General features: G+C 36.6%; 1 protein-coding gene across 2 annotated transcripts; it reads left to right on the top strand.

The window, feature by feature from the left end:
- Positions 1-285: 285 nt before the first annotated feature.
- Positions 286-11259, top strand: ARI2 (RING/U-box superfamily protein). Of its 2 annotated transcripts, none has more exons than XM_011629424.3 (7): positions 286-863; positions 2642-2674; positions 2842-3121; positions 3456-3936; positions 8509-9057; positions 9375-9571; positions 10765-11259. In XM_011629424.3, exons 1-7 carry the CDS (start codon positions 744-746, stop codon positions 10911-10913), a joined length of 1809 nt encoding a protein of 602 aa, XP_011627726.1. In that variant the 5' UTR covers positions 286-743; the 3' UTR covers positions 10914-11259. The 2 variants fall into 2 exon arrangements, with proteins under 2 accessions (XP_011627726.1, XP_011627725.1); XM_011629423.3 differs by having other exon boundaries at positions 294-863; positions 10681-11259.
- The last annotated feature ends 1165 nt before the right edge of the window (positions 11260-12424 follow it).

Below are 12424 nucleotides of genomic sequence, written 5' to 3'. Positions count from 1 at the left end.
AGCCTAGGCTCTAAACAATCAAATTAGAGCCTACTTTCAAATATTATAGAGAAATGTGGTTTGAAGACTAGAAATCTTTGTGATGGCCTTAAAATATATTTTCATCTTTATATATAAAGTTTAAAGATTAAAAAGTAGTGTAGATTGACATGTCTATGAAAATTTGAAAATATTGAAAATACGGTCCAAAAATGCATTACAAAATACATTATTTTCAAAACTAAAAATCGATTTTTTTTCTTATGTCCATACATCTTGATATCGAGATGATCAATCAGAGGATACTTGGACATCAAAACAATCTCTTGTAATGAAATTTTTGTGATAGGCTCCGATTTGGTTGATTGTTTAAAGCGTAAGCTCTATATAAAGTTTTTTTCATAATATATTATCCCGGACTAATGTGGTTGAAAAAATCGAGGGGTCATTACGCAATACAATACAGACAAAAGATTGAAGGAAGTTTAGTGGTTTGTCGTTGCACCTTGGTCATTTCGATCGAAGGTAGGGATACACGAATTCTTTCGTCCTCGACTCCCATCGACGATCGTGTTCTAAAGCCTAAAGAAACCTCCCTCTTTTTTCTACCGAGTTTCCATTCTCTCTCCCATCTCGCTTCTTCACCAAGCTTCTCTTTCTTCTCTCTCTTCTCTGCAATTTCCCTGTTTTTTCACGAGGTATTTATGAGATATTGCCGTGGTTTGGCACCTGAAAATCACTGGAAAGCTTGAAGCTCTTCTTCAATGGCGGATTTCGAGACCAGCGATGATGATTACTATGGCGATGACTCACTTGATGGATTGGATCAAGAGGAAGACGATCTCTTATGGACTCCACAGAGAACCCCTTCTAGTGCTTCTAAGGTTTGAATTCCTGCTCTGGCTATTGTGAGTAATAGAAAACTGATTGCCGATTACTTAGTTATTTTGCACTGAAATTTTTGTTTTTTGTCGTGACTCGAGCTTGACTTTTGGATTGGTGTTGCGTGTATTGACTTTTTGGATTAGGTTTTATTGAATTTTTCGATTTTTTCAGTGAAGTATGTGTAATCGTTTGATTCTAGGTTTTGTTCTGTTATTCGTATATGGAATTCCCATGCATGATGTTGAGATTAGCTTCTGCTACTCATGTTAGTGTGTTTCTCTGGTTCCAGCGAAAAGATTGGGTCTTTGATTGCATTATTTTTTTTTCCTCTTATTAGTTATTTTATTTTGTGAAATATGCTACCCCTTTGGATGAAGCATTGCATATACTTGTTTTTTAATTATTATTTTTTCCTGTTGAACATGTAGTTGTGATAAAGAGAGATACTTAACTGGTTGTAGTTGCTATGATTCTTTTATCTATCTGTAGTGATAAATGTAAGTTTTGAAGTAGTGTTTGAGACTTGAACTTTGTTCCAATTATCTTTCTTTCTTTTCTCTTCTGTCTGTTACACTGTTTTTCATTGTACCTTTGCTTATTTGTGGTGTTGTTTAGATTTGTTGGAATCTTTTGTTTTGTTTTTTGTTTTTTTTCTTTTACAGTGGTTTATGACTAATTTTATGGCATTCTTTTTAGATATATTATGGGATCCATGTATATGATTGAAATATTTTGCTTGTCTAAGATCCACTGCGCTATCTGGCTTTTGTTGAGTCTGATATGTTCTTTTTCAAAATATTTTTTTGGTCTTCTTAGTTAATCTGTAATAACTTTAGAATTACATGCACCTCTCTCACAGTTGGATGAGTTTGGAGAACTCAATTATAGTATTGTTTCCTATTGATTCTGTGTTTTTTGTCCATGAAGAAAAGTTACCCTGTTTTCTCTATTTCTTATGGAATATCTGCCTAGACTTGGGATTGCGTTTCTATAATACTTTCCTAGTAAACTAATTTTATTAAGGGATTGTACACAGTGAGACCATTTACCTTTAGTACAAGGAGGTCACAATTATTTATAACCGTCTGATGTGAAATTTGATAGTTTGGATGTGTTGCGAAGTTCGACAAAGTTTCTTTTGAACTTTTAGCTTGAGTAATGGAACAAGTGCAGCAGCCCAGTTTCACATTCAACGGTCAAGATTAGTTGTGACCACCTTTTACCAAAGATAAATGGTCTCATTGTATGCTTTACCTTTTATTAATGCACCCCAAAGATATAGGTACATTGATTCGTGGAGAATATACAAGCAGTACAAGTGTTGATTTCTGTTTACGCTCCTCCTGGTCATGCAGTTAACAATGGTTTACATTTCCATTGCATCCATTGAAACAGTATAAAGGACATGCATGCTAGTCACTTTTGTCATAAATCTACTGCACTATGTAACAATCCTTCTTGTGTCATCCTTGCATGACATGAATCTCCCAGTATTGAACTGCAAAGCATGGTTTTATGAACATTATCTTATGTCTTATCCCTTGTTTTGTAGTTTCTGTTGCAGACCACAATAATGATCATTTTGTTTGAACCCATGTGACTTTGTTGTATATTATGTTTCATAATTTGTTTTTTTAATGCCTGTATGGTTCATTACTTGAGATGAGGGCATGGTATTGGAATATTGCCTTGTATATAGCGTTCACTATTATCTCTTTAAGATAACTCAGGGTCTGAAAGTTCTCCTATTTGATGAGATATTCTGGCTTGTTCTCAGGTTATCACCAGGGCATCTCTTCTTGCTGCCCAGGTATGCTTTTGTGTTGTTGACATTTCATATGAGTGGTTTTCAATCTGCCATGATTTGGCTGTGTCCCAGAAAATCATGTTTGATATGCATAATATTACTTCATTTGCTGTGTTCCTAGTTCTCAAGTATTTTTTTGCTCCCCCTGATTGATGACTAACCATGTGTAGAGGGAAGATTTGAAGAGAGTAACAGAAATGCTGACACTCAAGGAGCATCATGCTCGTACTCTACTCATCCATCATCGATGGGATGTTGAGAGGTTACTAGCTGTGCTTGTAGAGAAGGGAAGAGATCGGTTATTCACTGAAGCTGGTATTCCAATCTTAGATGCAGCGCATCAGGCCTCTGCACGTTCCACATCATCAATAATGTGCAATATATGCATGGAGGACATATCTCCCAATGATGTTACTACTATGGATTGTGGACATTGTTTCTGCAATGATTGTAAGCATTCTTTACTCTGTTGTTAATGAATCCAGTTCCTTACAAATTAAGGTCTCGTTTGGTCATACCATTTAAGAATAACTAGCGTTGTTCGTTCCTCCACCGATCTAGGAGTGAAGGATGGTGCACTTTGATCTGCTCCACTATTCATGACTGAGTTGCTTTCCTGACACTGCTCATTAACAAACCTCTGCCAAAATATTCATGACTTTGAATTTTGAAAAGGAAACCCTTCCTTATTGGAGTTGTTGGGCTATTGAAATGGGGCTTGATATTGTTTAATTGCTTCACAATTAGATGTTGTGACCAAGTTTATTTGCTTGTGCGTGATTAGGTTGGACGGAACATTTTATTATTAAAATAAAGGAGGGAGAAAGTCGGCGTGTAAGATGCATGGCACACAAGTGCAATGCAATTTGTGATGAGGCGATAATAAGAAACCTAGTTAGCGTGAAGGATCCTGAGGTGGCAGAGCGTTTTGAACGGTTTCTTCTTGAGTCGTATATTGAAGATAATGGCAAGGTCAAGTGGTGCCCAAGTGTTCCACATTGTGGAAATGCAATTCGTATTGATGGTGATAGCTATTGTGAGGTGGAATGCACATGTGGTCTTCAGTTTTGCTTCAGATGCTCATCTGAGGCACACTCTCCTTGTTCGTGTTTGATGTGGGAGCTATGGATTAAGAAATGTAAGGATGAATCAGAGACGGTCAACTGGCTTACAGTTCACACTAAGCCTTGCCCGAAGTGTCACAAGCCAGTGGAGAAAAATGGTGGCTGCAACTTAGTGACTTGCTTATGTGGGCAGTATTTTTGGTATATAACCATCTCTTGCATAGTATTTGACTTATTTTTTGGCTGTTCCTTGGCCTCCTACTTGCGATAATAGCAAATTATGTCTAGATACATGTATTCTTGGTGCTTGTTTTTTACAGGATTGTGCTTTTATTTTTAGTTTTTAATGCATGGAAGAACTGCATATGAAAATCATATATACTAGAATGCTGGTTGGTCCCGACTTTAAAGGAGAAGAAGTCATTTCTCTTCTATTTTTTTTTTTTTTTTGATCTATTCTTCCCTTCTTTGTTGGAATTGCATTCTAGTCTTTATTGTTAGCTATTCTTCTTTTTCTGATAAATATATCGACAAAATGATTTTGATTGTGTACATTAACACTTATGCTTCTCACTAGGCATCTTTTTGTAGTTTGTTCTTGTTTTCAGTATATCTTTTGGCAAGGCATTTATTGATTTTTAGCTGTTTGTGAATTGATATTCTATATTCTCCTACTAGCTAGGGGCCTGTTTGGATGTCAATTAATTTTATTTGAAATAGCTATTCTATCTGAAATTAATATATCCTGGATGATATTATATCTTTTAGCTGTGTGGTATGTACCTTGTATTATTATGTACGATATTATTTACCTTTTTTTTTTTGGGATTTCCAACTATTTTTAGTCATTTCTGACTAAAAGCATGTTATTTTCTGCAAATTTCTTTGAATGAAGTAAAAACAGATTTCAAAAAGATAAACTTATATGTAAGGGATTGTATACAATGAGACCATTTACCTTTCATACAAGGTGGTCACAATTCCTTAGAACCATTTGATGTGAAATTTGATAGCTTGGATGTGTCACAAATTCGAGAAATTTTCTTTTAAAATTTGAGCTTGGTCAATGAAATAATTGCAGTCACTCAATTTCGCATTCAGTGATCAAGATTATTGTGATGAATGTTCAAAAAGATGGATTCAGGCGCCTAGGTGGTCGGGTGGGTGCCTAGAGACAGGGTGCGCTCACCAAAATAAAAAACCCCCTCCCCCCACCCCAAACATAAAAAGCAGGGGATTAGAATCAATCACCTAATCAACAAACCTGTAAAATACATAAGATTAAAGAATTAAGTCAATAACTATTACTTTACAATAAGACTTAAATGAATAGCTGAATATGTAAGACATTGACCTTAGTTTCACTTTCACATAAGACTTAACCCATTAAGATATCACATAATCAATTATTTATCAAATAAACTAAAACAAAAAGGAATCAACTATTAATAAAAGAATATGATATATGCTCAATTTCATCATCAAAGTGAGAAAAACTTCAATTAATCACCAAAAAAATCTAAAAATCACCAAAAAAATCTATCTTTTAACTACAAACATGTAAATATATCGTAAAAGAAAAAAAAAAGTAAAAGAAAACACCCATGATGCATAACATAATATGTTGTAGCACAATAAAATCAAAACTCTTTTTCAAATATGATAATACATTAAAAATATCAAAATCAAATCGATGTCGGTGCAAACCTCGTCTATTGGGTCGCCAAAAGTTTTCAAAATCAACTACTTGAAGCTCCAAATCCACCCACGAACTATTGCCTTCAATTTAAGAAGAAATTGAAAAAATAAAAAATTTATCAATCTTCCGATAAATCACAAAAGAGGGTTTTGGGGGGTTTTTCTCACCCTAAAGGCCACAGATTTTCTATCGGGGGTTTAGAATACCTCTAAAACCTTTTTCCCCCTTTTTAGGAGGAAAAATTACATTTTTTACCCTCACCGAGGGTTTTTTTCTGCCCTCCCGTAAGTTGTCCCCTAAATTATGTGCTTTTTCTGATAATTGGCCTAGTTCGAATTTGTTGCCAATCCTATTTTGGTGACTGAGAGATTGAGCAATGATTGATTGCTTCTATTAGTTGGGATATGCTTTATGAATTCAGGATACTTATGTTCCTTTTTGGATTTATTTTTGTATTTTGGACCTCTTTATTTTTTTGACAATTCTGTTCGGATCATCTCAGATTTGTTTCTTTTTAATTGGTCCATATGCATTTGACTTGTTCTTTGAAGCCTGAACTATACACTCCATATTTCATCTGGTCACATTTTCTGCACAGGTCTTCAACCAGGCAACTTTTATAGTATCCCTCTTTTTTTGTTAACATTCATTGTACACATGTTCTGGAAGGTAATCCCATGTTGCAGTTGATGTGATTCCAATAAACAAAGGGAGGAGTCGAGGGAGCGGGAGGAAGATCTCAATCGGCAGATCATTTTTATAGTCCCCTTTGCTGAGAAATCAACAATTTCGTTGTCCTCAGAGTATGTAGCTCATGTGAGCCAATCAGTAGACTGCCATCGCGGTTTCTGGTGAACTTGGTTTGAATGCTGGGACCTTGGATGATATCACTGGGTCAGACATTTTGAATAGTCTTAAGCCATCTTAAAGGAAGATAAATGCAGTAGGCTAAAGCTGATGGTGCTATGGGAAACAAAAGGATGGGAGGAAATTTACTGGATGTGGAATTCCATTTTTAGGTTCTTGATGAGTGGATAGATACTGTTAGCCACAAGAACAGATTTGATCGTATCTTCTCTCTCTCTCTCTCTCTCTCTCTCTCACTCTCTCTTATTAATTATGGACTGCTTCTTTCATGTGATGGTGGTGAAACCTTTGAATATTGAAGCAGCAAAAGTGGGATCTTTTCTTGAAGTTGAAGGACACAAACTTTTGGGTGATCTGGATTTTTCATGTGCTTGGGCAGATTGCGGCTACCTAGAGGAGGTGCAGGGAGTATAATTCAAGTTTCTAGGTCATAGGGCACAAATGCAAACAATTTCATGATTGTCTATCACTAAGATTATTGAGGGATAGTAACTGGAAATCTGTAAAGAATTCATAATCGGAGGTCAACAGGGGCATACAATTGTAACCTTTATCCTGGAGATGGAGAGAAGAAGATTTCTGACATATTAAATTAATCCAACATGGTTGGCTGTATAGTTCCTAGACACTTTATGCCCTAGGAGTAAGTTGCAAGGAAATTGGATGCTTCTAACTCAATCAAGGCAACAAACTTATCTAGAGACTGTTGCTGTGAAAAAAAAATCAACTTTTGTGTTGTGTGTGTGTGTGTGTGTCTGCGCATGTGTAAATGGTGAAACAATACTATATGTGTAGGATGTACATTTAGAAGTGTGTAACTTTATATTTTGCCTAAAAATATATGTATCTGATCGTAGTTATATCATTCCAAAATACTTCACAAGATAATTGTTTGAACATCTACTACGTTCTATCTTTGCACGTGTTTATCTATTAGATGATTACATATTTAGCATTGTTTATATTATTGTGCAGGTAATGCCTTTTGTGTTCTATCAATACTGTGTGTGTAACGAATATGTTATTCATGTTTGTGACATACATTTTATCCTTACACTATTAAAATGAATGATTCTACCAATATTACCTATTATGTTGTTTGCATGATATATCTATTGTGGAATAAATAAGAATAAGCCTAAAGAAGTGCATGGTTGTTAATATACCTCATTGTACTATACTGCCACCAATGACGTAATATTTATAGAGCTCTTCCAGTGATACTATTGGGTTACGTGGTGATTCTACATAGTTTACTCATTTGCAGCCTTTAGTGTCATACAGTAGTTGACACAGTCAAGGGACGGTTGAACCACTTTTAACCTATGTAATTTTGTGGATTAGTTTGGCTATGGCTGGGAATTGAATCTGGCCATTGCTTGAATGAATTCACCAATTGTCTTTCACCGATTATGAGTGCAGTTTCTGGCCAGTAATCATGGTCATAAAAAGGTCCAGTTTGACGTACACTAGTGACTGCAATGGACATTGATTTAGTTAAATAGCAATGGATGATTTAATTGTCAAGGGTGCAAAACAGTTGTTAAGTTCTTTCAAGCAGCTTTTGGAAATTGGGATTATTTACATGATATTGATTTTCAATTTCTGATAATATATTCTTCTGGGTTTTATAATTGGGTGTGGTTTGTATAGAGCCAAGTTTCTAACCAATCAAAGTAAAGTGCACCTTCAAATAGAGTCGAGAAATGTGGTTTCAATACTGAAAATCTTTGTGATAGTCTTAAAATATATTTTCATATTTAATTATAAAATTTAAAGCTTCAAAAATAGTGTAAATTGAGCAGATGTATGAAAATTTGAAAATCTTGGAAATTGATGGTCCAAAAATGCGTTACAAGATTCACTATTTCCTTAACTTGAAATCCATTTTTTTCTCATGTCCATGCATTTTGATGTCGAGATGATCAATTTCAGTATATTTGGGCATCAAAACAACCTCTTCTAGTAAAATTTTTGAGGTGGGCTCTAATTTGATTGTTTAGAGCCTCGGCTCTATATGAACTTTTTCCCTTATAATTTTATGCAGGATATTTCCATGTGATACATTCTCTCCTAATTAGAAAGAAAAAGTTTACCTTTTATTATTTTCAAGCAAATCACTATTTGTTTAAGTGATTTTGAGTTATTTGCAAATTGAATAAAAGAATGTTGGAAGGATTTTTTATTTTTTGTTTCTGTTTTGGTAGTTGGTTATGTGGTGGTGCTACTGGTCGTGATCACACCTGGACAGGCATTGCTGGCCACAGTTGTGGACGCTACAAATCAGATCATAATAAAGTGGCAGAGAGGGCCAAAAGAGATCTTAATCGTTACATGCACTACCACAATCGTTACAAAGCTCACATGGATTCCATGAAGCGTGAAAACAAGCTTAGAGAAACTGTCCAAGCAACAATAGCAACCTCAGAAAGCAAGGACGATGGATTTAGGGATTACAGTTGGGTGACAAATGGGCTAAACAGGCTCTTCAGATCAAGGCGTGTCCTTTCCTACTCATACCCCTTTGCTTTCTACATGTTTGGAGATGACCTATTTAAAGATGATATGACTGAAGAGGAGAGACAATTGAAGCAAAACCTGTTTGAGGATCAGCAGCAGCAGCTGGAGGTGACAGTGGAGCGTCTGTCCAAGTTTATTGAGGAGAAATTTGACAAGCTCCCTGAGGACAAAGTCAAGGAAATTCGAATGCATATAATCAATCTGACCGTTCTTGTTGATACCTGCTGCAAGAACATGTTAGCTCTCTCTCTCTCTCTCTCTCTCTCTCTCTCTTGCTCTCTCCAAAAAAAAACCACCAATATGGAAATTTAGCTCCAACTCTCTCTCTCTCTCTCTCTCTCTCTCTCGCATATGCATATGCGGTTTGTGTCAGAGTTGGGGGAATGTGCTATATTTGGCTAGACAAAACAAAATTGATGCTTTGGTGTATTTTGTCCAAACAATCTTAGTCTGCATTCCTTATTACAAAGTGAAAGTTTATGCTTGGTTTCACGAGAGTTAATATCCCCATATTGCTATATTGCTCCCCACCTTAATTTGCTTACCTTTTCAGGTATGAATGCATTGAAAATGATCTATTGGGTTTGCTCCAGTCGACAACTCATAGCATTGCGCCTTACACATCAAAGGGTATAGAGAGAGCATCTGAGCTTTCGGTTTGCCCAGATTCTGATCAAATATTGAACAGCTCAAAGGCTAATGATGATGATGCTCATGACCCTTCTTGGGTTTCAAGTGCACCTGGTACTGGTATGTATTTTTGCCTCTCTCCCTCACGTAACCATTTTAGTGGATGGTCATAGCCTTAATGTACAGTGATTTTCCTTGCTCCCTTAAACTATAATATATTTTAAGCTAACGGTGGAAATGGGCTGGGCGGCTTGAGCAGGAATGCCCTGGGCCCTGGCCACTAAATTTCCCTGGCCTAGCCATGAATTTTTGGCATAGTGTTTGGGCTGGGTCTGGGCCTCGGCCTGGGCCCAGGGGGTTCATGGCTGGGCTTGGTTCAATCCTGCCATTTTTTTGTTTTTCTTGTAATGAATTTAGAAATAACAAAAAAGTAATATCCATTGACCCAGCCTGGCCCGGCCATGTTAACAGGACCTGGCTGGGCCACCTAGCCCAAGAGTAGGGCTGGTCCTGGGCAGGCCCCTTGGGCGATGTCAGACTTGGGCCTGGCTCCGCTAGCCATGACTTGGCTCAGGCTCAGCCCCTCGTCACCGTTAATTTTAACTTCGCATATTTTTTTTAACTGCTATTGGCCTATCACAATTTATTTCCTCCCCAAAGCATGCTTTCTGCATAAAACCTTAGTTACTCAGCTCATTGTCAAATGATTGCTCTCTTTTTTTATTGTCTTCTGGTTTTCAGTACTGTTTATATTTTATTCATTTTCTCGATTTCTTTTTGGTGATATTGATTTCACTCTTTTCCTTGATGTGCATTTATAGCTGATATATTTGTTGCAAACTCTTTTTGTGTTCTTTTTTAAAAATAAACTATTTATCTGTTACCAATTTGAAGACTTGCTTATGTATCACGACAGTTACAGATTACTGTCTGTCATTTTGGCATCAATCTTTCCATTTTCTTTTGTTATTTCTTTGTATATTTGGAGGAGAACTCTTTTTTTTAAAACAAAAGCAATATAGATCGTAGTGTTGATTTATATACTGTCACATAACGTTTCACTTTTGCAAGCAGTTTACTATCCACTTTCTTTAACCCATGTCTTCACCATGCTATAAATTGTTTTTGCCTGTTTGTGATCTCTCACTATTTGCTGCTGTAACTTTTTGCTAATGTGTTTTTGTGTGTGCTTTTCTAGCTTTTTTTCTCACTAATTTTGTTGTGAAAAGGTGAAATTTCTACGAAAATTAGGATCGAGAAAGAGAGAGCATTATCTATCAAAAGCTTATGTGATAGAGAAAATTGTTGCACAGATTCAGAGCCTCGTTCTGAAGGCCAAGTCTCCTGTGCAAGCCTGGATGATAACGGGTGCTCTAGTAGGAAGCGGGCCCGTGAAGAAACCCTAGGAAGCCTCCTTTTTGACCTCAACCTACCTGCTGAGGTAATCGATAAGAGGGTTTAACAACAGAAAAGAATAAACAAACTACTCTTCACATTTTAACAATAAGGCAAGAGGGGGAAAAAATATGGCAGGTTTTTCCTTATTAGCAGCATCTCTAAGTGTACATAGAGTCAGTTTTCTAACTCAAGACCAGGTATCATTTTTACCCATTTGGAAGGTCGAAGTGGATTTTTTTCCCTCTTCTTATTGGGCACCCGATTGATCAGAGAAAGAAAAGAACGAAATTCAAGGTTTTGGCAAGCAAACTTGGTTATGTATATGTTTATGGGTCTTTCTCCCTATTTTTTGTGCATCTTGTACAGGTTGCCTAAGACTCCGGATATATAAAATCTCATTTCTCTGTTGATGTTTTGTGGTGTTTGTGATGTGTTAATGTACATGGTCGTTACAGTTACAATATGGATATTATTGTTTGACACAGCTTGGAACTGGTTTTTTTGGGGTGGGTAGGCTGAATTTTGAACTGTAATGCGGCAGTTTCTATCTGTGGTCAAACCATTAAAAAATGGGAATCCTGCCATGACTCGATAGGGGTTCGAGGCTGAGGCCCCCTCATTCAAATTGTTCGATTCCGAGTTTGACTTGGCAAACATTAACAAGAAAGATTTCAAAAAATACTAAAACTGGGCCAGATGAAATTGAATCAGAGGTTTGGCCGGTTTTTTCAGCACATAATTTTTTTTGGATTCTGGTATCTATCTTCTTGATCCCTGTGCCGGGGGCGATCGTGCTTGATCCAATGGATGGAAGATATTCTGCTTTGAAAGGTTAATGTTACGAGTCCTCGATCCTTCAAGTTTCAAGGATTGTTCTTTTTCGGGCCGAGGTTTGAATCTTGTCTGGGGACTTTCCTTGGAGCAATCACAAACCCTGTTATGTCACAGGGCAATCAGAAACTCTCTTATGGCAGAGAGAGGAAAAAGGAGAATGAGAGGAAAAGAAGAATGTGTGGCGAGAGAGAAGAATGTGTTATAGACCTTTATGCCAATTTTTCATCAAGGGGAGAGACAGTAATTAGTGCAAGCCTTTATACGCGTGAGAGAGGAATTAGTGCGGAGAGAGACCATTAATAACGTGGTTGTAGAGGACAATAATGGCCTTCTTTGGCCTATGCTGGATTCTCTGCCATTGGAAAATGTGATCATGGTACGAGGACTAGGAACAAATTCTAGAAAAAGAGGTAAAAGAACGTTATTCAGGCAAATGGATTTCAATTTGTTAGGAGCATGTCCAACAAGTTTGCTACACTGCCTCAAATGTCCAAAATTGATAAGAGCTCTAGCAACATAGAATTAGGAAATGATATTCCCCTAAAACAAAATTCAAATCTTTGCCCAAGTGACCTCTCACCACATGCTTATAATGTTAGATACATATTCCTTTTTACATTTGAGCTTATGTAGTTGCAAGATGGCTCCCTTAGAAGAGAAGTGACCAATGGGTGGGAAAACATCCAAGTTATAGATAGCTAACCGGTTTAAAAAAATAAATCGAATTCAAATGAAAAATAT

This window comes from Amborella trichopoda, chromosome 13 (assembly GCF_054954075.1).
Source record: "Amborella trichopoda isolate Santa Cruz 75 chromosome 13, AtrichopodaSantaCruz75HAP2 v2.0, whole genome shotgun sequence".
NCBI lineage: Eukaryota > Viridiplantae > Streptophyta > Magnoliopsida > Amborellales > Amborellaceae > Amborella > Amborella trichopoda.
The sequence above is the reverse complement of the archived record's forward strand: the minus strand, read 5'-3'. Positions and strand labels throughout refer to the sequence as shown.